At 34.1% G+C, this 25,100-nt stretch overlaps 1 protein-coding gene across 2 annotated transcripts in view; it reads right to left on the bottom strand.

Moving 5' to 3' along the window:
• Positions 1-25,100, bottom strand: part of ASCC3 (activating signal cointegrator 1 complex subunit 3) — a 265,663-nt gene that overhangs the window by 93,825 nt on the left and 146,738 nt on the right. For both annotated transcript variants that reach the window (XM_054061495.1, XM_054061493.1), the window contains 2 exons: positions 6,006-6,197; positions 5,453-5,677 (listed from right to left, as the gene is read on the bottom strand). In XM_054061495.1, the coding sequence (XP_053917470.1) occupies positions 5,453-5,677; positions 6,006-6,197 (417 nt within the window). The remainder of the gene's footprint in view (positions 1-5,452; positions 5,678-6,005; positions 6,198-25,100) is intronic.

Here is a 25,100-nt window from a genome sequence, read left to right on the forward strand (position 1 = left end):
ACGTAGGATTCATAAAATCAGTAAATACACAACGTGATATTTTATTAAAAGAAAAGAAAAAAGTTCTAAATTGCACTTCCTCAATCATTTATTAGGTATTTAGCTACATATGGCATAGTAGAAATATTTGTTATGTGGACATTGGTTTCACCAGCAATCACAAAATGCTTTTTTTTGTAACTGTTCAAATACAAATAATTGTGTGGCACTGATAAAGTTAACACTTGAGTATTATATTAATCCAACTCACTGTGTCATTTCCACTTAAAAAAATCATCAGCATCACAAATTTTCAAATAACTGTTCAATGGCTGATGTCAACATCAAGTGATTCGCTCAGTAATCTGCATTTCCATTAAATAATTTTTTTTTACAAATGTTATCTCACAAACTTGATATCAAGTTGAACAGTATTTCACAGGAGATACTTCTGTTTTAATAAAAGTGTAAACAGATCTAAGCAGCCTGGCTTTTTGGAGTAGCTCTTGAAAAATTATGTTTTTCTCTCTGATATTTCTATACAGATTAAAAAGGGTATAAAATATTATTAATAATAGATACTGTATGTATTATATAACATATAACATAGTACACTATTTTTTTACATAAGATGTTTAATTGCTATTATATTTGTATAATTAATTCAGATTACATAGATGAAGAATTTCTATATATGAACCAAATCTTTGTGGTTAAGGTAAGAAAGGAAGGAATCTTTCTAACAATGTAACAAGCACTTTCCTGTTTGCTTTGGGAACTCATGTATTTTGAATTACATTTCAGCATCTGAAGCGATTATGGTCTTATTCCTGTATGGCTTTTGAAATAATTTCTTAATGCTACGAGAACCGTACAGAGTGGGACAGAATCTCCTCCAGTCACACGTATATGTAAGTACAACTATATGTAAGTACAACTATATGTAAGGACTATATGTAAGTACAACTGAACTACACCAGAGTTGTCATTCTCTGTTAACTCCAAATAACTTGTGTACCATCTGGACGCAGCAGAAGGTGAGAGGAGAACAGATGAGGTTGCTGTTCCCATGCAGGTGAGGTCAGGCCCCGGGACTCTGGATATCCACAGAGAAAACTTCAGTGTAAGCTTTGCTTTTGCTTTCTGTGTCTCTTCTGATAAGCACTGTAGAGTTGCCCAGTCTTTCAAAGCAAAAAATAGATCAAGAGGTTTGTCCAAACTAAACAAGTCACCACCTTTCTACATTCCTGGCTTCACAAAAAATCACAGGTAAACGCAAAGAAAGGCACAGCCCATAGGGAAGATACGCCTGCTGTCTGGCACTGCAAATACTCTCAGTTTCTAAATTCTCTGGGGAAAGGAGTCATCCTAGCAACAAGCTGGGGTCCAGCTGTGGATGTCAGGGAGGGCTCTATCAGGTGGAAACAATTAGAGAAGGAATGGTGACCTGCATTATATGAGCTATTGATGATAGTTCCCAGATAAGTTAAAGTTTATGGTCTAATTAAACCACATCCCTTGCATCTTATCTTTCTTCCTGTATATCCAGAAAATACAGCTGTAGGTATTTTCTGTCTGCCAGCTGGTCAACTGACCCAGGACTCGCTCCTCTCAACTAAACACCGTAACCAGCTAGCTCTTTATTCCTTTGTACATTTCATTATGCCCAGATATAACTTCAGCAGAAAAGGGAAAGGGCATTTATTTCCATGCCTACGTTGATCATTACTGGCCATTTACTCTTCTGCTCATTTTCAGAAGAACCCCCACCCTGAACCAAACCTCAAAAGCAATCTACAGGAGAGAATTCTCAGTGGACTGAGGTGCTGAAACACATGTTCAAAGTCTTAATTTTGGTGTCAGCTTAATGAAGTTGTATGTATTTCAGCTTCTGCCACTCTGCAGCTTTCCTAAGAACAAATGCACTGGGACGACAAGGCCAGCATGCTGCCTCTGAGATCGCATCTCAGGGTCTTTAGTTAAAGGTACTGCCTTTGCATTTGATATCTTTCAATGGATTTTTATTACATTTTTGTACATTGTTTTGAACTACTCTACCTTTTAGATACAACTCCCTGCAGCAAAGAGTTCCACAGTCTAAACACCCTGCTGGCATCCTTTTGTGTTTTCTGAAACTGCCACTGACTCATCTCAGCCAATATTTCCCGGTTCTTGTCCCAGGAGACAGGCAATCTTTTGCCATGTCACTCATTACCTTCATAAAACTCTGTCATAAAATCTCTCATTTGTCTTTCTTCTTGTCTGAAGTGTGCAGGTAAAATAGTGTGTTCCTTTCATAGAAGCTGATCTATTCCTCAACCCTTCCTCTCTGAAAATTCCCTGCTTCTAGAAAATTAATTTTGAAATTGGAATTAAAAATACCCTGGGGTTTTTTTTTTTTTCACCACTGCCCAAATTTGCACTCCTGCACCACATAAGCCTAGGTACAAAATCCAAGTCTTTAATTTCCACTTAGTGATTGTGTAGCTACCTATTTCTGCCAAGAGACTTGGTCTAGATAAAAGTAACTCCATATTATTGTGGAAACATGGAGTCTTCCCATATTTCCAAATGCTGCCTCCATTTTACTAGTTCTTCTTTCAGCTGCCAATCTGTCTACAGTAAACTAGAATTCAAACAATTCAGCAGTGCTTCTGTCCTTCAATTGGCACAAGCATGTGATTTCATGAATGACTTGTAATAAAACAGACTCTGCCTCTAAAATATGTTGTTTTATTTTATATCAGTGCAGACTTTCAGGACCTAACAATAGGCTCTACTATGGCAAAGATGACAGTGGTCATCAACTTACTGTCTAGATCTCTGTGACAGATTGGTCAATAAACATGTGTTTGTCTCCATATAGTGCTATTGTTACAGCCAAAGGGACAGTGTCTATAAAAGATTATGAAAACTGGGTGTACTTGCTAAGACTATTTACTGATAAATATGACAGCATATGTTTTAAAATGTATTTTTTTTTCAGAATGCTGCAGCCCATGGAATAGTCATCTCCAGATAAATATAATTTCTAAAACACCTGTATCCTTCTCAGAGGATCCCACTAACTTAGACCAAATCAGCATATATAAAAGTTTAGACTGACTCCAATAAGAAAGAAATTATGAAGTTACTTTCCCAAAAAGCACTAATACAATCGCTTCTAACTGCTCATAGTATTGCTTTCCTGTAATCTGGCAGGTACTAATTTTTCTTGCATGTAAAGACAGAAAGATAAGTAACATCACGCATCAGATGACAGAAAAATGGTGGTTTCATGCTCTTGTCACTCTATTGCTTTTCAGCATTTTTCATTGCTATTTCTACTAACAACCATTTACACAACAATTAACAGAACTCTACATCTTCAGCTGCTGTAAATGAACTGCAGTCACGGAACCTTCAGTAATTGAATGCCACGAGTATACTGATACTTTCAGGAAATGGTACCATTATACAAAAACTGAAAAGAAATAGTTCTGTCTCAACTAGTTTGTCAGTTTTCTGCACTTTCTTCCAAATCCCAAATCCCGTGGTAGAAAAGCTGCACTTAGAAGTAGTTCTTATTATACTATACATCCTACACTTTCTATACCTCCTATGAAATGGAACTATTGTTCTACTCAATTTTTTCTTTTTTCTGCTTTAATTCTACTATTTGAACAAGGAAGGAGGACTAACTTCTTAATTTTACACCTTCAATGTAACTGATTTTTTTTTTAGTGCCTACTAGCAATATTTTTCAGACAACTACCTTGATACTCAATTACTGTTAAAAATCACTAAATTTCTACTGAGATTTCTTCTCCTTCTGGAAAGAATTCCAGTACTGTGTATACATTTGAAAATAAACTACTTAGCAGAAATACATACTTCCCCAGACAAATAAATCCTTTTATTTATTTTTAGGTAAAAATCTAAATAAATCTTCATGAGTGGGCTTACTTTTATTGTTGTCACTCTTATCTGAAATTGCTGAAACTGCTTGTTTTTCTTTTGGACGGTTTTTAGTGTTTCATAATTACTGTGGACATTACTATTCTAAGCTGGCAGAGCCCTTTTTCCCTTGAATATCTTGCTTTTTGATACTTCTCCCCAGCCCCCTTCATTAAGTATCCATTTGGACATACTCGGTGCTAGAGAATGGCATTTACCCTTCCAAGTCTTTGGTGATTTTTTTTTCTTTTTACTAGCTTTTAAGCTAGTAAAGTACTATTAAACACAGGGAAAAAAAAAAAAAAAAAAAAGAGAAGATACTATTACCTTTAAAAACTGCTGTTAAAATCATAAGCCTGGGGAGAAATTGCAATTGTTTTATATTCTAACAATCAACCAGGTCCATTCCACCTTTGGTGTTTTTCTATTTTGGTGTTCACTGCACCGAAGTCCAGGCTAGCAGCAGTTTGGTACCTTAATTTGCTATGTAGTACACTAACATACAGAAACATATAAGCAGACACTTGCTACACTGTAAGTATTTTGTTAAGCCATTTTAAATAATTCCTGTGAGATAAATACCTAGGATTTAAAACTAAGAATTTGCAGTATGTACAGTGGAAAGGGAAGAGGGAGAGAAGAATCCTGAAGTGTAACTATAATTAAATATATATTTTCTTTGATGCTGAAAACTGAATTACTTTTGGATTTTTAATTTTTTTTCCTCCTCATAAAATGTTCAATGAATGTAAATTCACTCCCTGCCTCCCCTTCTCCTTAAAAAAACTCCAAACAACCCCATAAAAAAACAAAACAAAACCCCTCAATGTTCAGTGCCTTTGAAAAATTATATTCTCTTCTTCAAGTATGTTTAAATCTCTGAAGTTTCTTTGTAATAAGTGTATGTTTGTGCATATACATATTTTTAATTGGTTATTACAAAAAATAGCTTTTGAATCTTTGTATTTTGATGCGACAGAGGTCAGTACTTTCAATACAACCACAGCATTTTCAAAGAAAATGCATTTTAGGGATTAAACTGAAGCAAACTGGGAACTCACTACTAATACTAAACCACTGATTACCACTGTAAAGGAGAACAAAGAAAAGAATTCAAGTGAAGTGCATTATTCTTCCTATATTGCAGTAAACCATGTGAAGTAAGGTTATTTATATACAGACAGACATGCTTTAATTATTCTTCTGGATTTTAATTTGTAGCTATGCAAAAAACTTACTAAACTATTACTTCTAATAGAGCAATTCTGATTAAAGGGTACATGCTGTGTTTCTATAGCTTGATCTTAATGGTATTTTAACCCTTTGTACTATTTCTAATACCTACTATCTTTTGTAAAAGGCCTCCGACATTTTCAGATGTGTAACAGTTCACTTCTCTTTAACATACATCTACAGACTACCAGTAACAATAAAATTTCCATTTTATATGTTTTAAGTATGACGATATTGCATTTTTATTTCAAATAATATTAATCCTTTAAAGTTTGCTAGTTTCTCTAAAGAAATCAAAGATTACCTCTGCATTTAGGTTGTCTGCAAGGCTTTCAAGAAACTGGCTTTCAATTGGATTCTGCTGAGTAAGGAGAGTCAAGTAATGACTGAGTTTATCATGAGTTGTGATAATGATGCCTTCTCCGAATTTGTCAAACTGAGGCCGTCCAGCTCGACCAAATATCTGCATGACATCTAAAATTCCAAGGTCAACAAAGGAGCCTCTTTTTGCAGCATATATTTGTGTTCCCTGGTTGAGGAAAAGTTAATAAAAATTAACATAAATACACATGAATATAATCCTGATGAGCTGAATACTGAAATTAGGCAAATATAGCATGATTTCAGAAGTGTACTTTAACTAATCCTTTCATAATCTTTGATATATTTAAATCTTTACTATACAAACTACACTCCCACTGGAGAGAATCAGTTTAATGAGATATAAATAACATTTCAAGTCAATCAGACGTTTCCACCCCAGGCCTGAAATCCACAATGAAGATCTTGCTACCTATGCTTCTTTACAGGTTTCTTTTAAGACAGATACCTATGTGCTGAGTAATGGAAGCTCTCACCTTAATAACAACAGCATGAGCAGGAAGATTGACACCCCAGGCGAGCGTAGCTGTACAAACAAGGACTTTGATATGTCCATTAGAAAACAAGTTCTCAACCAAATTTCTGTCTTGTCGCAGCATTCCAGCATGATGAATACTAAATCCATCTGGAAACAGCTCACGTAACTGCTTATTTCTGGATTTCTGTACCTAGAATGGACAAACACAGCAATTAAATCATCTCCAAATTACAATACAGTCATAGAAACAAAGAATCACAGAATGGATTGGGTTGGAAGGGAACTTAAGCTAGTTTCAAGCCCCTTGCCATGGGCAGGGACGCCCTCCACTAGACCAGGCTGCTCAGAGCCCCGTTCTACCTGTCCTTGAAGAAATATTGTATTTAAAAAAAAAACAGGGCCCCTCCCACTGAATATTATTAGGAGTCATACAAAATAAACCATTTTTATTAACGTAAAACTTTTCAACACCAATTTCATGATTTTCTATAAATAAAAAGTATACTTTTATAAAAGTATGGATTCATTTAAACAGAGATCCAAATTTACCGATAACCAGTATGAACACCAAAACTGAGAAGTCACAAATTGCTTTTCCTCTAAAAGAGATCTTTCAGACTAAGCAGGCAGCTAGGATAGGCTTAAGGCACTAGGCTAAATACATTAAGGACAGATAACCTTCCTGACTTCAAGTCAGCTCAGCACAGTGAGGATTAATAATTCATAGAAGGGAATCAAACCGTTCAGCTGCCTCTCATTTCTACCTTCCCCATGCGTAGGAGGCTGAGATCTCAGTCTGCAAAACTTCAAGTCTTCCAGCCTCCCACTGCTAACGAGGTCTATAAGCACGTCTCCCTTATTTCTGGGTGCTAGCTTTATCATGCTTCACCTCAACCGAGTATTGACTTAAAGGTAAGAAAAACTAATACATTTCCCTTCCAAATATTAAACTCTGAAGCTCCAGTTGCTTTGGAGTGTGTCTTCCAGAAGCAACAGGGAAGGAAAAAAGAAAACCAACCACTTAAAAAGAAAACACAAATCAGTAGAGTTCATGCCATTTTAGCCCAATGGGAACAATTGTCTTTCTGTTCAGAAACACAGCTTTGGGCTAATGCTCAAGTATGACAAGAAGTACAGCTCTTTTATTACAATTAAGATGGCAAGAGGAAAGGCATGATAACCCTGCTGTAAAGTGGAATAAAGGACCTTCAACCAAGCTTATATGAGCTTAAATATAAGGTGAGAAAGCATGCCATATACAATCTATTTATCCTTGCCTCTGGCTACTGGTTTCTGAGATTTTCATGTTTCAATGTCCCTGATTTGCCATAAACACCTCCGATTTTCCTCCAATCTCTTCCACATTCCAAACTGCTGCACTCACTGCCTTCCAAAATAGATCACTGCTGAATATGACACCAGGAGGGTTGTGGAAATGACGACTCTCATCTTTCCCTAAAAATATATTTCTTTATCATCTTTGTCAGCAGAGAATTTCTACTTTTCCATAGACCACAAGGGAGTCAAGTATTTTTTGACTATCATTGTATTTTCAGTTCTGTATATTATAGTGAAGTAACTCTAGATGAAATTATTGCTGCTATTATTATTTTAAATCTTCACATTTAGTAGTAGCTGACACACAGCCACTGAAAGTTGACTTAAGGAATACAGACTGGGTAAAGAAAAACAAAGTATGCTTCAGAGTACTGGCATACTGCCAAACATGAACAATAAATCTGTGCAAACACAGAAATAAATAGGGAGATAGGAATGCAATTATAAAGGAGTGCATGAAAAGAAAAATATTCTAGGAAAAACACATTTTTCAACTTCACAATTATCCAGCTTCTTAATATCTGATCTTTCCTGATTTAGCAGTAATTATTTACTGTTCATTTAAAGGAAATCAAACTCAGCTTTTAATTACACATGATTTTTTGGCAAATTTAATTAACTCCTTTAGTGGTTAAAAATGGATAGATAAGAAATTGAAAGTGGCAGTGCAGTTCATGTACCTTATTCTTTATGAGCTACCAAAGGGAAACTAATATTTCATAAAGAACACACATGTACCAAGGTTAGCATTTATATATCAACAATAAATCTCACAAAAGACAGACGTGGAAAATTCACTTCAGCTGCTAATCTGAGAATAATCGAGACACAGAAATTTGGATTGATCTTGATGCAGAACGTGGTGTAAGCATTTAACAGTGTAATTTGCTTTTGTCTTAAAGCAAATCTTCTCATGTTATAAGACAACCATTAGCAATTTCACTTTTTTAGCAGAGCTTTTTGTATTGGTGCCACATGACTCTTTTGCAGCTATTAAAATAACTACTTTTCAGAATCAACAATTACTCAACATCAAAAATTACACTTTATATTTCATCCCTGCTCATTTTGTACGGGAGCTGGACCAGGTGACCTTCCAACTAAACTATTCTATGATAAATATTACAATCTGTAGCTGAAAAAGCCAAATCTTGTTCTCAAATCTCCACAATTTAAAAGTTACATATATTTGTTTGTAACCTGATTGTTTATGTTGTCTAATGTGACTGAAAGAGGGGTTTATTTACTAATGGGAAACTAAGAAAAGTGAAATCTTGTACTATAAATGGGAGGAAGCTATTTGTTCACAGTTTTAGGAACTTCAGTATCACTGATTTAGAGAAAGGAACATCAATATAGGAAAGAGGAGGAGAAAGGGGAAATGTTTGTGACAGAAAACACATCACGATAGGGCAATGCTAGTCTGGCCATAATTCAAGTACTTACAAACTTAAGATTAATCAACTGTTTAAAAATACATAGGTACACCTAAACACATCCACACAGTTGCATTTAGAAAGAATATCCAAACGCTTCTAAAACACATTCTAAAAAAAATCTTTAAAATATTTATTATTCACAGGTTTTGTCTCCTAATTTATTGAATCTATGAAGTGCTAGACGTCTAGGTTACACAGTAACCAGTTTAGAGACACATTAACTAATTTTTTTCCAACAGAGAAGATGATAAAGTTTTTTTAAGGAAAAACTCATAGTCATAGGAAAAAACAAATGCCAAGCAAATAAAGTTACTGACTGTCCTGAATGATTCCATTAACTGTAGAGAAATTGAATTAATATTCCTTCCATAAAATCTGGGGCATTTTAAACTACAAAGATATGAGGCAAGTTAGTTCAAGAACAATGAAGTAACACAATTTTATAAAGTTATTTTTGAGAAAATATAATAAAAAAATAAATCATATATCTCAGTGATGGCTTGGAAAAATGCTCATGCAGCATATAATTTAATGTCAACATTCTTGCAAAGAAACCTTCTAAGCTCTTGTGCCAATGAATTGCATGGTTATTCATATTAAACCTGTATTTTAATGGTTACAGAGACAACAAAAGCAACTACTACCAAATAAGGGAAGTGAAACTATAAAAAGCTATACTAGTCCCATCTTCTTTGATTATAAACTAAAAGGTTTTGCTTAAAATTTATACAAAATGTTACTAAGCGCCTCAGGTGTATGGAGAAGTAGTTATTATGAGGTCTGGCACTGGTCTTCTGATTAGAATTGATTTTCTTTCCCCTCCCTTATTGCTCAAGAGGGCTGTAGATTTATGACCTCTCCTTACATGTGTGTGTGCATCTAAAACAGCATGTATTAAATAAATACCTAGTTTAGCTTGCTGCCACCTACATTTCTCCTTTAAATGTCTTGAATTTCATGCAGTTCTTGATTAAGAAACACAAAAAATGGCACAATTACACACAGAAAAATGTCCCACTTAATTTTAATGAGAAGTGAGGCATTTATAGGAGAAAAAAAAAGTTTAATGAAGTATTTCAGATAAAGACTTAAAAAAGGTAACACCCTTCCTCACCCTTTTCTTGCATCTGGTATCACAAAGGTATCATCATTCATAAAGACTATAATCTGCATGCATTTTGTCTGAACTAACAATGTGATGCGAATCAAAGAATGAAATTTTTAACAGGTTTTTAGCTACTTTTTTTCTTATTTTATCTAAAAAACAAGTAAACAAATAAAGCTTGATTGTGAGAAGCAGCTGCCAGTAAATTATTTCTTGATAAGTGAAACATCAAATTATGTCTTTTCTTTAATATCCAGTTGCTACCCTCATCTAGGACAGACTAAGAAGATCACCGCTACTTGGTAAGATCAGATTTTTTTTTTTCCTTTCTGTAAATTACTTATTTTTCCATTCTACTTCCTCATTTTGAAGATATTGTTTCCAGCTCTGAATTTTGGTGTTTTTTCGCACTAGTAACACAGATTTTGATTATCGTGTATTTTCTTCCAGTAACAGAAATGGGACAGGGTATTCTACGGTTTTTCTCACGATCACCTTACAATAGCAAAAATTCATGCTTGTGACCATAAGACTCAATCATTGCAATTTCCTTTCTGTGTAGTTCACAATAGGGTAGCACTTGCACTTTGTTCAGAATGCAACATCATATTTGTTCATTGGTTTGAGCAATTTACTCCCATGAGACCTCCTAGTTTTGAGGTCTCATTAGCTTCAATTGATGAGTGTCAGTGCTCAGACAGCACAGATACCACAGACATCTAAACCAAACAAAGCACGGTATCTTTTGCTGCAGCCTTTAATGACAGGCAGTTTTAATTAGTACTTCTACTGTGTGATGAATACAATTCAATTATTTCCAAAATATGTATTTTATAACTTTTCAGAAGACATCTGGAAGTGTAACTCTTAGACTGACCCTCTAAACTGTTTTAAGTTTTATCAAGACAAAAGCCTCTCTGCCTCATTCATATTAATCTTAATTACTGAATTGGCTCTGCTGGCTCATTTAGAGAATACTGATTGTCTTTCAAAATTTATGAGATCAAGGTAAGCCGGGAGATGTAAAGGGTAGCTGAGAAGAGCAGAACAAAAAGAGGGAAGCCGAAGAGTCTGTCAGTGGGCTTATTCCAGTTTCTTAAATACAAAAAAAATAACAAGACTTCAGCATACATGAGGGCCAAGAGAAATGGAAAGAAATGAACAAGGGATCATTCACCATTTTTGCTCTTCAGAATTTACTACATACATATTTCATATTAATTAATCTATACAAGTGAAATCTTTAACATAGGTTTTATACTTTATTCACAAGTGCTGTTTCAAACGGGAGAGATCAAAACTTAGATGCTGCCAACAAAACCAGGAGAAGGGTTTTTAAATATCAAGTAAAAACATATTTTTTTCAGTAACCCCCCCCATAAGATTCCTTAATAAGCACAGTTTGAGCAAATATATGAAACCTTGAAAAAATACTAAACCATGAAGATCAGCAGTTAGATTCTCTGACATTATGAAAGAAACTGAACATGAAGAAATACAAATTGAAGAAAAAAAGGAATGCATTTGAGCTACAATGATTTTACCTGAGGATCCTCGTTTACAAATTCGAACTTTATTTGTATTATTCAACTGGTACTGTCTGCATAATAACTAAGATATCAGCAGCTGTTTCTAGGACAAAGATGAAGTGGCATCTTATGTGGTAAGAGTAAGATTATTATTTTATTCCAGAATAAAAAAATTAACTTCGAAAGAAATTTTCCCTGAAGGATTTAGAAATTGAATATGTTTCTGTGATGAATATACATTAAAAAATTGGTCTTTATCTTGTGTTACCTTTCATACTGCTTGAGAAACAGCATGAAATGGAAAAAGTATTAGTATAATATTTACTAAATATGTAGTAATACACTAAATCACATATAAACAACTTGTCATGAAGTTCTTCTGAAAAGTTATAAATCAGGCATTTTCAAAAAGATACCCAAGAGTTTAATAAATTGGATTCAGGTAGTACTTCACTGCTGATATGGCCTAACATTACTTCCCTTGTTCTTTCCCGGGAACAGCAGCATTGGTTTCACTGACTGTTCACCCTGCAGCTGGCTCCTGTGAAGAACCCTAACACTACCGAGAGCTCTCCTCAACGAACATGACTTGCATGCCCTAGGAGACCATTTCCGGATGGATGCAGGCTGGCCAATACACAATTCTGCTTAATGAGTATGCATGCTTATTCTCTACATCTTCAGTTTCTTAACGTATCTGGCTATTGACTTTGTACAGTTATCCTGAAGTAATGTCTCTCCAACACTTATTCTTCTACTGTGTTATAATTAGTGGGTACCTGGCAAGACAGTATTTAAAGAAGGTAATTCTAGCAAACAAATGTGAATCAGTTTGAATTTTCCTAGAAGAGTCAATAATCTAATTGTCTCCCTCTGGAGATTTAAGTTCATTGTAGTAAAGTAAGCATTGTTTAAAACTACGAGCTACCGATCTGATCAATCTACTGAAATAATCTCACTAAGTTCTGTAATGTGCTCTAAAAATATCTCTGAAGGAGAAAGAAAGTAGAGCAGTGTGACTGCTTTGCCTAAATGTCTTTCTTTATCAGTTTAAAGACAATAATTCTTTTGAGTGCAATTGTCAGGACCACATAATTCAGGACTAATTTTCTGTTATAGTATTACAACTGTTTTTATTCTGAACCTTCTCCTCTTTGTGTGTATGCAGGTTTCTATCGATTTAAGGTTGTCTCCTGTCAATTCATAATTTAAAAAACTTATTTAGAACAGAAATCAGCCTGTCCTTAGTTCTCAGTAGGCCACAGGCTATTTCTCAGTTGCTGCACTAAAACTACATGCACACCCAATTTTCTGTGAGGCAGAGCCACCTTCAGTGAAATTTAAAAAAATATTTCAGATCTATATAACATACTGGGTTTCTGTAGAACGAAGTATCAAAGAGTTCAATTTGAATTAGAAAAAATATATGAAAAAGAGAAAGAAGTTTAGACAAACAGACAAGCAGCCTATCCTAGCTGTGACTGTCTTATTTTTATTCAAGTGAGATAACAGTCTCTTTTCTTCAAAGCTATACAACCTTGTCTATGACTACCAAGTCCTGAGATATGCTTAGATGATACTTATATTTTAGAACACTCTTTTGCTTATCTTTATTATTTAGACTTGGTTGTTTATTTTTCAGCCCATGTTGTTAACTCTTCTACTTTTTACAAGGTCAGAGTTTGTAGATGTTCTTTGAAGAAAAAACTTGGGAATCTGTTGTTCCTTTTAAAGGAAAATGAATTCTACAAATATAGACAAAAAAGATTTGTTGCTTTCAAAAGTGAAGAGTGAAAACTTATAATTTTTCTGCTAATAAAGAAAATATGAATTATTGCTGGAACGCTGCTTACACAGTAGTGGTTAACTGTTGGAAATTTGATATCTAGCAATTCAATGATTCCCTGATGTACTTTGCATAAGACAGATAATACTGTGATTTTTCACAATAATGGAGTCTTAAAACATACTTTGCAGTTGTACAAATGGAACAGTCTTCCTTATGTCTTCATGCTCCAAACAGAGAATAATTAAAAAAAATTTCTATGAATTACCCTTTCTTTTTTATTCAGAATAAAAGGAGATGTAAGGCAGAATTTCTGGCACGTTCTTCTACTGCCCTGGCCTTAGCACAGATCATAAACTATTTAATGCACAAGGTTGTGTTTCATCCTACTGGCACATTAGGGACTGATGACTACCAGTTAAAAAATGAATTGGCATGGTGTTCAGAAATGTCTTGCCTTATTCAGTGTGCTCTTTTTGCAATGCACTAAGTTACATCATAGCAGTCTCACCTCTTTTTTCACTGGAAAAGTTACACTGTGCATAAAGAATGAAATAAGATTCTATGGGAGGAGAAAGAATAGGAATCAGATAAAAACCATGAACAAGAGGTAAACATTTAACTTAATCTTTCATGCAAGTTTGCCCAAGCAAAAATGATGGAGTTGCAACAAGTCGCCGATGTAGACGTAGTTTCAAATTACCTCACTTGATGCCTAGCCCTTATAAAGAAAAAAAATGGAACTATTTGTATAGACAATACACTACCTCAACTTGAGCAATATTTTTATAACATGGACCAAAGTAACCTAACATTTCATTTCAAGCAAGACTGTGGTGTCTGTCTTAAAACTGAACGAATTATTGATTCTCAGATTAAGAACTTAGACTGAATTTAAGAACGTAGACTGAAAAATAACCTTTTGTGAGAAGACACAGGGAAAGCAGCACTAGGTTTAGATAGAAAGGAAATGCTCATTATATTGACCCAGTTGAAGCTCCACCACTGAGTGAGAATCCAGTAAAAATAATTTTCATATATTGTACAATGATAAGCATCTTTCTGTTGTTTATAGCAAGTGCTATAAAATAGAAAGACATTTTTGCAGTGCTTCGATACGATCAAAATCTAGACTTTATGGTAAATAGAAATCTGTACCTAAGTAATCTCAGATCTTATTAAAACAAGGGTCAAAGCATTTCAGTTTAGCAATAACATGAAAATGTGTATCAGGTAACATTTAATTAATTGTAAGACATCAAAATTTTAAAATGCATGCAAAATCATGTAAAGCTCTGGAGTTTTTCCTCATCAATTTAGAATTAAACTGTTCTCTCTCTGGGAATAGGTATGTGAAACATGTAAAATATAGCAAGGGGTATCTATTCTTCTCCAGTGCTTGAGACAGGAATTCCTGTTTTTAACCATTTGGACTACATAGATGAAAAAGTCATCAATCTTGGTCTGTTTTGCTGACAGCAGAAGATTTCAGTATGCTGTTAGAAAACTAGCCAGTAGGGAAGATATACAGCACCAAAAGAAATAGAGAGAGACAATTTGATGACATGCAAGGGTAGCATTGCAACAGCAAGGATGAATTTGTACTGGTTTGAGTTTGAATACTGACATCCTCCAGAGACCTAGTTAAACCTTTTGTTGCCATGCTTAACTGTGCAAAGATTTCAATATTTCTGTTTCAACAGGAAACTGCTATGTAACAAATATAACTATTTGTTATATTTGAGGAAATGTCCTTTGCTTTGTAATACACAAAACCGCCACTCTCCTGAGCCATGACAATAACTGATGCATTTTTACTCTGAGACAATGAAACCAGAAAGTGCTTTCAAGGTCTTTCCAACACAGCTGCAGATTACTTATTACACATTGTGTTGATTTTTAGCGCAACTTCTCCTAAAAGTCTCTACAGACTGGGACATCATTAATGCTGCAACAGAAAAAATCCATTTGTGAACATTAAGCTTATTTCTTATTTCATAATTAATCCTTAACAGTCCACTACAACTTCAAGCCTGTGCAAAGTGATAGACTGAGGATTCTTCAGGAGAATAATTTTTTTTTACTGGTTTTATAGGTAACTGGAAATCTTCAGTATTAATTAATAATCTATAGAGGTTTCAAATAGTTTTAGACTGGCATCAGTATGAAGGACCATGAAAAGCTGAAATTTATCTTAAAACAGGAAAATAATTTTGAGAGATGAACCCTAGGTATTAAATGTCTTTTGATTTGGTATTGTGGCTTGGTTTCTTCACTATTCTATCTTCTGCCCTACAGCATGGGAGAATTAAACACAACAATACCAAGCATATGATAAAAATGCAAGTCAATAAAAGTGGTACACATTTCTAAATTAAAAAAGGTCAATATTATACTCACCATTCACAAAGTAACTTGAACTATGTAACCTGTACTCTAACAAGAAAATAATCAAACTACATCAGACCATCTGTAGCACCATAAGTTTTTTCACTGATAACTGTGTAATACGAAGACCCATAAGAAAATTCATGATGCAATTAGCATCACATAAAGTTTTTTTATTTGTGTGCCAATAATAATAATAAACAAGTATCAGTACTAAAGACATTTCACTGCTCCTGTGTCTTTGCTCTTTTAAAAGAACTTCAAGGATTCCTAGAAACATCTTGTAGTTCAGTGTTGCCAAATGTTAAATCTTACAAGACAAGCACCTTTGAGAAATTTCCAAAAGATTTGAAAAATTATAGATGTTTATGTATTTTTATATTGCTATGTTCATAGAGTATAATCTGATTAATTATAATACGTGATAGTGATTTATCTGATAAAGTACTAACACACACAAATCCCTTAAGAAACCAATAGATCTTTAAGTAGTGGGATCAGTGAAATTTGGTTTCCTATGAATTTTATATTTCTTGTGCCCCTGTCCCAACTCAAATGCATGCCCCATAAGATTTCCATAACCTTATCTATCCCAGAATTATCGTCTTGTCTTACTGTTTCATGATTTTTTCCACTGTATCCTCAGAACAAAAAATTTCATCTCGGAAATGACATTTGTAAGACTCATGCTGGTCATCAACGCTGCCATCTGATTACTACCAACACCTTTGACAACTGTGTTGTCTTTTTTGTTAGTTTCATACCAAATTACTAGCAGGCAATTTCTGACATTCTGCAACCTCAGTGCAGAACTGTAAAGCCTGTGAACTATTAAACATTGTTCAAAGCCAGTTTCAAAGGTAACATGATGTCTTTACATCCCTACAAGGGCACAGAAGCAGCACCTAATAAATGATGAAACAAGGTGGTTTATATTTCTATGCTCTTTTGGCCAGAAGACTTGGGAATTTACAGACAGATTGTCAGATAAACTGGGGCAACTATTAGGCTCTCTGCCAGAGGAAACCAGCTGATGCAAGAAAGGAACACAGTGCAGTCACCTCCATAGAGCTCAATCTTACAGCCAGATCCTATTCAAACATAGGGTATTTCCCCACAGAGCCCTTCTAAATTATGAAATTCCTTGTAGTTTTAATCTTTTATCTTCCAAAACACAGTCTTACTACCCTGTCTTTCTTGAGAAAAAAAATCTCCTCAAATTCAGCCTTTACAATCCAAATATTTTGTCACTTATGTTTCATACTTCATGAAGGATGAAGATTATTACTTTACAGCATTTAAAAATGAGTGAGGTGAAGACAATTACGTCTAATTAAATATGGGGTTGAAAGACTGTTTTCTACAGGTCCCTAAGCATGTACCTAGCACATATACCTCCTCTTCAAGGCTTATATTTTGAGCAAAGGATGACTCATTTTGTTGTGCAAATAATTTCTATAATATATTTACAGGCATTTGCGAAAAAAAAATATTGCCCTGGTGTTAATTTATTGGTCTGCTTTGTCTGGTTTGTAAACTAGACTAGAAATCCTCTGTCAAAATTAAGGAGTTTGCGATTGTTACAATGTGGTAATTCATATACCACTATTTTAAAGCAGGCTAAACAGTTTCTTCAGCAAACTAACTTTAAATGTCTTACCCACAGAGCAGATAGGTCTCAGAGGAAATTTAAGAAACTATCTCACATATCAAATATACCATGGAGATTAAATTACCCGGTATGGGAAGAAGTAAGGAGATTGTTACTTCCCCACTTAAGGCAGCACATAGCAGCACAAAATAGGTGAGAGGAAAGCAGCTGTGCTGCTTCCACAGTCCCTCTCCAACTCTGATTAATTTCCATTTTTCATACTCTTACTTATCGTTCCTATATTTGTGCTAATGACTGTTCAAAAGTGTTAGATGTCATACCGTTGAGCTTCATTTTCTTTAATCTTTTAATTATATTAACAGTCTTTCTTCTGTACAATTAGTAGTCATATCTGTTCAATCATTACATCCTTCATGCATTTCCTCTCCTCAAAAACATTGTTCATCTCACAATTTTGCCTTCTTTGAAGAGCAGCCTAATCTCAAAAGGCTTTCAAAAACCGTTTACCTAGGAGCTGAGTCTGTATCTATAATATTGCATTTTTTTTGGGTGTTAGGATTCTAGGAGCAAAGCAAATAGTAAACAATGCCAACACTTAATGCCTTAAAATTGGGATGTGTATATAATTTACCACTTGAAGTAATAACATTTTAAAACTGAGTATCTTTATATTGTTTTAAATAACAAAAATAACTGAAGTTTAACTAAGAACATCTAAAAATAAAAGTTTTTTCCCTACTTTGACTGAAAGCATATACTACATAAAGTACTTCTGTAACTAACACTGTAGTCAAGACAGTGAAAATAGAAACTACTAATAGAATTAATGAATAGAAAACTATTAATAGTTTTCCTGTACAAAGAGAGCCTTTATCTGACTGTACAGAACTGAACCACACACCATGGTTCACTGCTAAGGCAAATACCACGTTTGCTGAGTTTCATAACACACACATACTACAGGGTTATCACCAGCATATCAGTTTTCAGTGGTTTCAAGATGGTAATATTGAATTATGAATTAAAATAAGAAAAAAAAGAGTGGAGAATGTTTCACTCTTGCAATCTGTAGGAACTTTTAATTAGATTCAGTGTGACAGACATTTTAAAAAACTTTTACTGTTTTGCTTGATTTTCTCATTATACACTTTGAAAGCCAACATAAAATGATATATTGTATATAGCATGAATATAAACAACATAATGTATAAATAATATCTATGGCAAAGTAAACATGGGCATCATCACTCAACTTTAGAAATCGGTTTACACATCTAAAAATATTTTACTTTGCAAATGCCAGCATAAAAATCTGAAACTACTTAACAAAACAATTTCTTTCCATTAATTTCGTAATTGGATTTCAGCTAATTTTGAAATTGAAGTTTTGAACTCCACATACAAAGCTGCCAATGATATTGTCACAGAAATTTTACACAGAATGGAAACACAGAGGCTACACTTACCTATAATACTGGTGTTATTTCTTCTACCCCCAGTGACCACTCACAGAGGAAAACCTACCGAGCCTGTCTTCTGTGATAGGATCAGACAGCCTATCTGATCAGATTTATAGAAACAGACTCATGACTTAGAATTCCTGGCATAGCGTTTTCAATCTTGAGATCAACCTAGAAAAGATTTCCTACTCTATTTCTTTTTTGAGGAAGCATCACTTGAGATAACTAGATCATTCCATCATACTTGTTTAATCTGCATGCTGCTACAACGGAAGACAAGAGGGCCAGCTAATCCTGTCTGATGCAGAGAAATATCCCCAGGAAGTAAATTAACTGCCTGACCACTTGAGACAGGCCATTTTGCCAGCAGCTTGATATGGTTCAGTTTGAGATTAAAACACTTTACACATCTACACCAGATCTGTACAGCTGCAGTAGGAGTCTGAGCACCCTTCACAGTCAATGGGCATCAAGCAGCAGGACTTGTGCAGCATTTCTGCTCCTCAATCGCTCCGTGTCTGCTAATGGTTGAGGTCAGGCATCCTCTTGGCTCCACTGGCTGAAATGCACTGAACTCCACAAACTACTACAGGCCTCAGGCAATTCACACATTTCCACTCACCACGTGCAGTGTCCTAAAATCTGTGTGCTATAATCTTAGCCTGAAATGCACTCCATTGGCATGTTTCAGATTTAGACTGATGAATGAGAATTATCTTGGAAAGAATTAAAGACAAAACAGACCCTCAAATAACTTTCCATTGTAACAATTTTCTATTGTAACTGACTCAGGTGGCATTGTCTCAACACTCCCAGATGGTACAGATCAATAATAGCTCTTAATTATGACTCACTACTCCAAGTACTTTGGAATTTGCATCATCTGTCTTCACACTAATCCCTGCTTATTCTGATACTGAATACCTCCTATTACAGAGAAACTGAAGAAACAATTGCAAAGTTAATGGCCCTTTACATGAAAAATAATCAGATCATCCTATGGCCTGAACATAACTGAAAAACATCATAGTAAAAATAGAAATGGAAAATTTACATCCTTTGTATTGTTGACAATGGCAACTTAATGAGTGGGCATTATTTATTATGAATTCTTTCTGTATTTGTGAGAAACCTGAAATATAATTATGCACCTTCCCATAAAATATTACATTCCCACAGCCTTTTCTTTTCCATGGACAAAATTATACAATATATTCACAGAATCTGTCATCACCACAGTCAGTACAAGTTATTGCGCTACTTAAAAGCATGGCAAGAAACAGTTTTCTCCAATGTGACAAAGTTGATAAGAACGTATATAACTGAAATGTTCTCGAACTGTTATTATCAGACAAAGAATGGGATTAAGCGTCTAGTTAATCTCAATTTTCCCTTACCTAGAAAAATGATAGCAGATGTTAAGTGATATTTTTTAGATGTACAAATTTCTACAGTTAATGGTTTAATTTTCAGTTTGAGAGGAAAATTCAAAAGTGTTGTGTTTGATTGAACTGTGAAATCTGTGAAACCTTGAACGTGTCTCAGAGCCAGTACAAATTCAGCCACAGAGGAAAAAAAGGTTTCTACTAATTTCAGACTAAATATAAACTTTATGGGGAATCCCATCCAACAACCTCAAAATTCCAGAAGAAAATGCTTCATAAGTACTGGCAGTGCTTCAACCTCCACCTTTACACACAGCATATATTTCATATTATAGAGCAGAAAATTGAATTCAGGAAAATCTAAAATTTCTACTTTAACTGATGACTTTCTGTATTTACATCAGCCCCTCTACAGGCACAATAAATTTTGATGTCACTCCTCCCGAAAAAGACAGAAATTCATAAAGCTATTTGGCAAAGAATGTTCAAGAGTAATCAATTCATCCTTGGGCGTTTTTATCCAACTAACCCCAGTTCTAATGCCTGAAACTAATTTCATACATCCGTTTCATAAGAGTAAATACAAACTTGAAAGACATAAATATTGAATTTTCTTTTTACTAGTAACTGTTATTCCAGTAATCAAAACAATTGCTGCCAGACATAGAAAAATAAATGCTTAAAACTGTCAGATTTTGTTAGCTTCCTAATATATGCACTGTTTGAGAATTTATGTTTTTTTTAGCAAGGGTGAAAACAGTCCATATTTTACTACTACACATGTACTTTGTACATATGCGTCATACATTATACTTGTTACACATCTAACTTATCTATCTTGCATTTTGTATTCTCATTTATTAATGTATGGAAAAAGAGTACAGGAAAGGAAGAAATGGGAATAAGAAAAAAAAAATCTGAAATTTCATATGTGAAGAATCCACATTTCAGGCAAAGCAGAGCTGCACTTCAGGCGAGATGCCTGGTAGTGGTATGCATCTATTTTTAATCCCCAATCTTCAAAATACTCTAGCGAAACAATGAACAAGGGCCTTTCACCCACATAAAATCAGCATATGTGTGCATTTAAAAGTATGGCCACAAGGTGGCTCTCAATGCTCAGCATTGAAAACTAGATCTGAAAACAAAATTAAAAGGAATCCGAGTTAGCTTTGTTTTCTTATTTATAAGGGATATGTCTAATCTCAATTATTCTTAAAACATTTATTTCCACACCAGACAAATACCTCAAAGACATTTTAAATTTACTTTGTTCATCAACATAATGAAGGCTTATATAAATAATTCCAATGAGAGATTTCCAGACTTAATCTGAAACAGTATCACTTTCCTGTAGTCACGTATTTTCCCCAAACCCTAAGCCCTTTTGACAGTTGGAATTCATATGTACATAACTGAAATAATTTATTTATTACTTTTTGATTAAGATATTTTTCAACTATTTACAAGTACTTGTTCTGTTACATGATGAAAAATGTGTGAAACTTCTACATAGAACATGAATTTGCAAGTGTTTAGCATGTTATACATCTCGCTTTCTTCTCCTTCCACAATATGCTCTAGCTATATACTTTCTTAAATAGCATTTTATTTTTCCTTCTACAAATTTATTAATATTTGTGAGTTTTGTTGGCAACCTTCCAGTCATTTCTGTAGTAATTTTAGTTTAAAAAATATCTCTCTTTCCATTTAATGATTATTTTCCCACAAGTGTGGAAATCTGGAATTTAAGGAAACCAGATCATGTGAGAAAAAATAATAAATAGAGGTATGATTGTTAAACCAGTAAAGAATAGTTACTCAATTCTGAACCAATGAATTGTAGACCTGTACATTACAGTAGAAGTATAGAAGTCTCTTAGAACCATCATGTTGGATATATTGCTTAGACAAGAGAGCTTGGTGGTTACTTTAAGGAATAAGCTTCCTCACAGGAATAAAATTTAAGAGAACATCTGAAAATAATTATTACAGTTGTTTTAAAATTAAAGGTCCATGGAGCAAGAAACCGGATATGTTTTCAATGCTATGCTGCAGGACACTTTTTACTATGCTTCAGCTACTGAATCAAGAATCCAGAAAATAATTTCTGAGTGTAAGGGATCATTAAGGAATTATAAGTAAAAGTGGGGAAAGCATATGAGTGTTTTTTTAACCCATGAGTCAATGGGACAAATTAACATATGCTTGTTGCTTTAAGTTCCAGAAGCTTGTAGAAAATCCACATCTGCAAAAAGTTAAACACTGTGCTATGTTTTCTCTATGAAAAACTATTTTGTGTTTTATTGTGTCCTTAGGGCTTACTCCAAAGCCAACAGTCTCTTTCCCATTAGCTTCAATATGTTTTTCAATCAGATCATTCAACTGCAAGCCAACTAAGACTCTGTTCAATTATTCAGCAATACTACAGTTTAAATGAAAAGGATGCTAAAGGCTTTGAGCTCTTCAGATTTCTGATTGCTGTCCTTGATAAACAGACATACCACAATGCTTGGAAAAAGTGATCTCTAGAATCAAAGACTTTGCACTGGAATTCTACATTTGATTACCAAATTCATGTATGTCAAAGCCAGAGGTACTCTCAGATAGAGAAAATGTGCAGTATTTTTCATCCTTGATGCAACAGCCTTTGATTCCTGAACTAGCTGCTTTTATTATTTTTACAAAGAGTTTAGAAAGGCATTTGGAAAGCTATTGATACTCTGTATTCTAGAACCCAAGGGTTTGCCATCCACTACTAGGTTTTTAGCATTTTGTCAACAATCCTCAAGAGTTCAGAACTTCCACATTTATAAGCCACTGTTGAACTAACTTTCTACAGTTTTTAGCAATTGAAAAAAAAAAGAATCCCTAGCACACACCAATTATGCCATAACCTTAAACACAGAAATAATGACACATGGTGAATTCAAATTTAATTGAATCAAAATTAATCATACAGTGTCATTTATACATAATGACAGCCCCTCTTAGTACTTATCAGAAATCAATGTGGCTTCTTAAAAAATGCCACTCAAGATCATTATTCAAATAGTTAACATATTTTTAGAGAAGCTCTTACAAGTCCTTATTTGGAAAAAACATTTTAATTCAAAAGAAAAATATATCAGAAACCTTAATGCTTTCAAGGTTGATGCAAAATATTTCTAAATCAGAGGTTTAATTTGCCAGTGAAAACTGAGCAGCACCCAGTAAATAGTGCCTCTCAAAGAACAAAGAAGCTGCAAACTCTTTTGGTCACAACTACTTTGTTGGAGTGCTGGGTAGACTATCTCAGGTCTTGTTGTGGTCATGTGATCAGCAGCTGTATGTAACATCTTTCCCCCAAGTAACAACTATTGTGTTATGCAGTTATAGAACTCTCCTATTTATTTTTCTTATCTATAGTTGGTTTTTGCTTGTTTGGAAAAAGTAACTTAATATATTTTTTTACTTGTCTTTACGTACACAAACTTGATTTTGGTCTCAGTTCGCTTGTACCTATTGGGAAACATGGACAATTGCCTAATTTTTTTTAGAGTCTTTGCTTCATCAAAATCTTCCAATATTTAGGGAATCTGTTGGCCATTTGTCTCAGCAATTCATATTTTCTACCTTCTGTCATTGAAAAGATTCACTGGAGAAGTTCTGGATAAATGTTTGAAATCATGTGTAGTTCTTTACAGAGGTGATAAACCATGACAATGTACCCAAACTTATGTACAGATAAATACATTCAGTAAAGCTTCTAGTATGTTTCATTAGACATTCTTAAATGTCTGGGCAGATCAGATATCTGAAAGTGGGATACCAAAAGATATATAAGCATTTTGATTTCTACTGCAAGGGGCACAAAACATAAATGTGAGCAACCTCCTTGTGAGGTATTGGGCAGGACAGAAGTATGGGGTACCCTTGCTACTCAAGCACTGTCAGAAATACGACAACTCCACTATACGCTAACACTGTACTTTATTAAAAAGGTAACAAGGAAATAAAAATGCCATTAGAATTAAAATGAATAAATGGCTGACTAATTGTTGACATCAATGCAGACAGAGCAAGATATCATAATGCCTATAATCATGTACTGTTTTTAACAGATAGTATATATATAAACTATGATCTTTAAAAGTAATCACAGTTTAAGTACCACTAATTTTGACTCAGAAAAATTAAATATTAAAAATCTTTGTGAAGATCTCCTAACTGTTGTTATAAAAAAATCAAAATATTTTTCTGCAAAGGCAGAATGATGGTGAGAAGTTTTACTTGCCTAATTAGAACTGTTTTACATGTAAACTATACCAAGAAATATAAATGCTAAGCCAAAAAACCTTCAAATCTGAAAATCTTGTGTAAATTTTTTGGAAAAGTTTTCAGGCCATATGCATATCATCTGCAAATATGTCAAAACAGGATCTGTCCTGCTTGTCTTTTGTTGTTTTTCTAGTTTATCTTACAGGTTAGGAATGATTTTTCCTAACAAAAGTCTGAAGCTGAATAAAACCACTGCCTGAAATGCATTGCAATTCACACATTTGGTGTCCAAATGTTCTAGCAATATCACTCTAGTACTTAATATTCTCCTAATACCCCATTCTAGAGAATGCATTAGAAATGTTGACAGTATTCATCTCAAATGGCTTTTCTATTTGGAGTATGATAAATACCAGGACATGGCATTTCTGGGTATTTAGAATTTCTTAAAGTATTTAGTACCTATACTATGACTGTTACTTGGAGGAGAAAAAGATTCTGCTGGTAGCTGGCAACACAATAGCCATACAGGAGATTATAAAGGAAATCTTCCTTCTTAGTCAAGCTGTTTACCTAATGAATAAAGTTAGTATTTGACAGGAAGGAAATATCCTAGGAAAAATCTTACTTCAGTATCAGCACTTTTCAGTATATCTTACCAAAGTACTAAAAATGTTTAAGACCTTGTTCTACCAAAAGCCTAACAAACTTCTTGTAATTTGATGCAAATAACATTTAAAGTTCTAGAAGTTTACACATTTTCCATTTTTTAGTTTTATTGGGTAAAATTA

The sequence above is a fragment of the Cuculus canorus genome, chromosome 3 (assembly GCF_017976375.1).
Source record: "Cuculus canorus isolate bCucCan1 chromosome 3, bCucCan1.pri, whole genome shotgun sequence".
Lineage (NCBI taxonomy): Eukaryota > Metazoa > Chordata > Aves > Cuculiformes > Cuculidae > Cuculus > Cuculus canorus.